At 43.1% G+C, this 5,754-nt stretch overlaps 1 protein-coding gene across 1 annotated transcript; it reads right to left on the minus strand.

The window, feature by feature from the left end:
• Positions 1–2,352: 2,352 nt before the first annotated feature.
• Positions 2,353–3,917, minus strand: LOC121972339 (aspartyl protease family protein At5g10770-like). Its single transcript, XM_042524021.1, has 2 exons — positions 3,740–3,917; positions 2,353–3,638 (listed from the first exon to the last, which is right to left on the minus strand). The coding sequence occupies exons 1-2, from the start codon at positions 3,915–3,917 to the stop codon at positions 2,353–2,355; spliced, it is 1,464 nt and encodes a 487-aa protein (XP_042379955.1).
• Positions 3,918–5,754: the final 1,837 nt, after the last annotated feature.

Below are 5,754 nucleotides of genomic sequence, written 5' to 3' on the forward strand. Positions count from 1 at the left end.
GCATGAGGGCCGAACGGCTCAAGGGATATCAGCAGCAGCGATAAGGCGACGACCGCCCGCTCGGACACACAGTCCAGTCAGTCGGACTCACTGCCTCCTTCGACTAGACTTGAAGGGGAGGCAAGTGATCCGGCGGTAAGAATGGGGGACCCACAGATGGGGTCCCGTCCGAGCGGAACCAGAGATTACCCAGCCAAAGGTTTGGGTTTCCGACGCCAAAGCAGAAGAACCGGAGCCGAGTGGCCGAGCGGAGGTGTCCGCTCGGCCGAGGACAGAATGGCCGAGCGGAGGTGTCCGCTCGGCCGGAATCGTGGCGAGGGAATAGTTAGCCGAGCGGCCTATTCGCTCGGCTCGGGATATGATATGTCAGCAAAGGCATGATGATTAGACTGTACGCAAGATGGCACTATTAAAGGCCCCACCATCACGTCACGGACAGGTTGATACAGTAGCAGTATGGTCTTATGGATGCCCTTCTGACAGGCCCACACCTAGGCATGGTCGAAAGCAGGTGATCGCTTCGATTGGTATGCCCAGGCTCCTTCGAGAGGTCTATATAAGGCCTCCATTTCTTCAACCGGAGGTACACGAGTCTACATTTTCTAAGCCACTTTCTTATTCCTTCGCCTAACTTGAGCGTCGGAGGGCCGTCGCCGGGACACCCCCCCCCCCCCCGGCTCGGTTTTGTTGCAGGTTCGCCGGAGCACTCGAGGATACAGCAGGGAGCGCCACATCCCCAGCGTCCATTGACCCTGGTTCGGACAGGATCAGTAAGTCATGGAAAAACAAGTGTATTTTTTGTCCATATTGGTTCTGCAGCATTTTCGCCTTGTACTATATGTGAGAGAAGGGCTGAAAATTTGATGAAGCCCTCACAATATATTGTTAATGTGATGCATGCCCTATCTCAAGAGGAAAAGGAGGAAAATCATTTGCGTTTGAGGACCTCAATTGTAACTATTCGTTGGTTAGCATTTCAAAGTTGTGCCTTTAGAGGTAATGATGAATCTCTATCATCTTCTAATCATGGAAATTTTCTTGAATAGGTGAAGACATTTGCAAAAATGAGTACAAAAATAGATGAAGTTGTACTTGAAAATGCTCCAGAAAAAAATACCTAATATATCGCTCCAGAAATTTAGAAAAAGATTTTACATATTATAGCCAATAGAGTGCAAAGATGGTTTAAGAAGAAGTTGGAGATAAATGCTTATTCCTATTGATGAACTATGAGACATATCTAAACTAGAGCAAATGATTATTATCTTGAAGTTTGTGAACAATTATGGAATTTTGATAGAAAGATTTTTTGTCATCAAAAGTGTTAGTGACACTACCTCATTGAATCTGAAAAAAAAAGATCGAATGTTCTTGTTCATCATGACTTCCAGGTTAAGAAAATTAGAGGCAAATGATATGATAGTGCTAGACAATATTTCATATGGTATACATCTCCTTATAAAAAGGAATGATGAATCTTGTGTAGGTTATTCAAACATCTTCGGGCATATTGACTTATCTCAATCATCCCAGACTTGCACATGCATCTTTGAAGATGACTGCCAAGATGTCAAATTATAAGCCTCCATGATCAAGATGACTTAAATACCTCAAGTCTAAGGAAATTTGCACTTGAATTACAATGAAATCTTTATTGGCATGTATAAAATCACATGAAGTCTCATAGCAGGTCACATCTAATGAACTAGTTATCTTTAACAAGTATCCATGCATATGTTAAGTTTTAAGATCCCAATATTTCTAATCAGTGAGGATCGACTACTTGGTTAAAGTAAAGAGCATAACATATGCTAGTCTTATAGAATTGATAATGTCCAATCTCATCAATTTATCAACTAGGGAATATTTCAATACATGTATAATTTTACATAGAGAAATACCTACTAATGACGATTTAATCATAATTTATCTTATACTATGCATTATATTATGAACTTCATTAATTAAGTTTAAAATTATGATACAATTAACTTAAAGATACCTCTCAAATATAACACAGTATTCTTAGATTTGTCTTTCTACTAGAATAAAATCTCTATAGTACATTACAATTAGGATTCAAATCTTAAATGCTTGATTAACCGTTTGAAAAATCTAATCGGTACATCTCAAGACATCAATTGTCAATTCTTTCATTAAGATTAAGATTCATGAATAATTCAGATTAATATTTTTAAATGTATCTTAATTACCTTTTGGTTTTTCCCCCTTAAATAAATTGAAAATATTAAAAGTTTTCTATTTGAGATTTAAATATAATATAATAAAAAGAGAAAGAAAGAAAATTTGGATAATCAATTGATTCAAAATCAATCATCAAATTGTCTTTAATTAAAACGGATCGGCGGTGCATCCTCCGCCGCCAAATCCAATCTTTTCGTTAGGCACGTCGTAAAGGATGTTGTACGTTTTCTGCTGCATGTTCCCGATAATCGAGAACCCATTCGGATCCGTTTCAGCGAACGCCAGGCACGCGATCGCGCTGGAACTATCCATCGGGATCAGTATCCCCGAGCCGTCGACGTCCAGCCTCGCCCCGCCGCTAAAATGCAACACCACCGCCGGCACTGCCACCCTGTCGTACCCTTTCAGGTCATAGCACGTGTCCAGCAGATCCATTCCTGCCGTCGACGTCGGGTACTGCCTCATCCGCCACTGGAACTCCGAACGCAGCGCCGCGTAGGCGGCCGCCGGAAGGTACGTGAGCACGGTCCCCGAGTCGATGAAGGTGCCAGGGTCGCTGAAGCTGGTCGGGGATATTCCAAGATCTTTTCCTCCCACGCTGATCCCCACGAGTTCCACGAAGTAAAACGACGGCGCGTCGAGTCGCGATAGCAATGAAGTGAAATGGAGATTCTTGGGGGAATTCAGCCGGCTGCCGTTGCTAGTGCCGAGGGCCAAGTAGCCGGTGGAGCTCGCGTAGGGCGGCAGGCAGTAGGAGAAGGCGCCGCCGTTGGCTTGGGATGGCAGCGAAATTTGGTTGCGGCCGAGGCCGATGATCCCGGCAACCTCGCCGAAGAGTCCGCTGTTGGCCTCGCCGCAACCGAAGACGAAGTCGTCGAGCACGCGGGAGGAGGTGAGCGTGAGCGTGTCCTGAGAGAGGAGACCTTGGGTTTGGGATCCGTCGCCGTACGCGACGGTGTACTCACAATCGTCAAATCCGACACAGAAGGCGGAAGAGTCGGAAGAACAGTAGGTTGAGTCGCAGGACAGCGGCGAGTAGTGAGAGGATTTGGAGGGGTCGAAGAGGGGCTCCTTCTGTGTGTAGCATAAGGAGGAGGGACATGGCAGGCATTGGATCCAGCTGAGGTCGCTGCCGCTGTCGAAGATGACGGACATAGCCTGCGGCGGACTGCCAAAGCCGACCGTGACGACGAAGTCGGCGCTGCCGAGGGCAAGGCCGTAGCGGCCCTGCATGGTGGCAGCCAACGAGTTGCCTGGGTAGGATCGGGAGGAAGATTCAGCTTGGCGGCGGCCGTGGAGGGATGCCACTCGTCGTCGGTCATTCTCGAGGACACGGCGCCCGTGATCGATTGGCGCGTTCGGCTGCCGGAGGGGAGAGCAGGGGCCGTGGCGGTGCACAACTTGAATCCTGCTCTGGTTCTCGCCATATTCTGCTGAAATTGGAATTAATTATGTTCAATTTGCTTGCTGTGAGTTTCAAAATTACATGGAAAACTTTTTTTGGCTCCGAATCAGATCCAATCTTTAAAAAGACCTGAATCGAATGAGGAGGAAGAGGAGCATTCGGTGTCGTTGATCATTAGCAGAGAGCTGACAGATATCAGGCGGCGGTGGTGTTTACCGCCGTTGGTGCAGGAAACGTTGAGGCTGAGGAAGAAGAAGAAGAACAAGAATAGCAACTGGCTAAAAAGAGAAGGGATTGAACTAGCCATGTGGGAATTGATCGAAGAAGAATGCGTTCTTGATTTTGTGCGGGGAATAAAAGGATGGACGGGGTGATAGATAGAAACGAAGTCCCGCACCGGTGTCTTCATAGTTTATAACGTTTGATTGAGATTAAATGTTTGAAAGCGATCGGCTCTCGTATTTTATTAGTTTATGGCGATGGGATTGAGATTACTCGGAGAAACTAACTAGGGGTTTTGTTTACTTTTTGTATTTTAGCTGAGTCTACTTATTGGGGAAAAAAAAATCTCCGTCCTGAAAATTTTAAAATCCACACTCGAAGTACACCATAATCCCGACCGGATTTTGTTTACTTCTCTTCATTAGACTCCTTGTTACTAGAAATGTCAGATCAATCCATTTACTCGTGCTATAAAATCCATCGAAAATCCAACAGGCAGGGATGGGCCGCTCCATCATCCAGGCGGGCTATAAAATTTTCAAACTAATCCAATTCACGACCATTACGGATTAGACGGATCCATCCCTATAAATAAAATAAAATAAATAAAAAAATATCTATAATAAACTTATTTACTCGTGCGCTGCTCGGACAAATTCTAGTTGCAACAGAACAAATAATTGTGTTAGCCTAGCAGAACAACAAAAGTGATAATTGGTCTCGAAGATATGTTGAGCACCAAAGAGAGAATTGGTCAACTGGGTGAGGAGCAGCCAGCAATTCTCTTGCTCGATGATAAATATAATTTTATCATGTCATACATAGACCTGACTACATGCCAGGTTCAGCCCTGACCCAGCTCAGGCTGGATTTAACCTGGGCCCATAATCGATTAACGGGCTAGTTGCCCGTTGACCGGGTCATCGGGCTGAACCGGAACCAGCTTAGATGCCAAGTTGGTTCCAATTCCAGGCCCCCAAAATAGACGGTTCGCCCAGCCAATTTTTTAAGGACCATTGGACCGATGGTTTCTAGTCGTTGGAACCACTGGTTAATTGGCAGTTGATAGCCGTTGAGGGAGGGTAGGGGTGCTTTTTTGGATATTTTTTTAACGGTTAAGATCATTTGATCATTTTTTGATGAATGACTATGATTTAGTGTCTATTACTATCTAAACTCTAAAATTAGGGAGTTTATTTCATTATTTTCACACACATTTTCTCTACTCTCATTTTTAATTTCACATTCTCATGCATTTTCGACTCCACGTCTCTATTTTTATTCCAATTTTCAACTTCAATAGTAGAAGACCGTGGAGGTTCATCATCTCGATCTCGGAAGGGAAAGGAAATAGTAAATCCGCACGATAATCCCAATATTCAATCCATCGACGATAAGACCAAGCATCTTCTGATTCTGACACTCAAAATACAAAAAAGTACTCATACAATTCTACTTCTAAGGTTCAGGAAATTCTTCCTCTAAAATCTTCTATTTTTCACTAAACATTTTGAGAATGTCACTCTTTCATCGAGAGAATTGCATGTAAAATGTAAGCATTGCAATGTTTCCTATAAATTCCAAGCTGGTGGTTGCTATGGGTAGTTGAAATGACAAATAGAAATGAAGCACCCAGTAGAATATGGACTCGACCATTCTCAAATACAATTATATAGATTTTCTTCAACAAGTGATAGTACTGATTCCGATTTATTTTTATATTCTGATAATAAATTAAAAGAATCATTAGCTAAATTTTTTCTGTAGAACATCTTTCTTTAGTTTTGGATCTAAATATACATTTGATTATTTTGTAAATAATCTCTTAATCTATGTGTTAAACTTGTTCCTAGGACTACACTTACTCATACAATTAAAAAATTAGGAAAACAAGGAAAAAAATTAATTGGTGAATTTAGTAA

Source organism: Zingiber officinale, chromosome 4A (assembly GCF_018446385.1).
Source record: "Zingiber officinale cultivar Zhangliang chromosome 4A, Zo_v1.1, whole genome shotgun sequence".
Classification (NCBI taxonomy): Eukaryota; Viridiplantae; Streptophyta; class Magnoliopsida; order Zingiberales; family Zingiberaceae; genus Zingiber; species Zingiber officinale.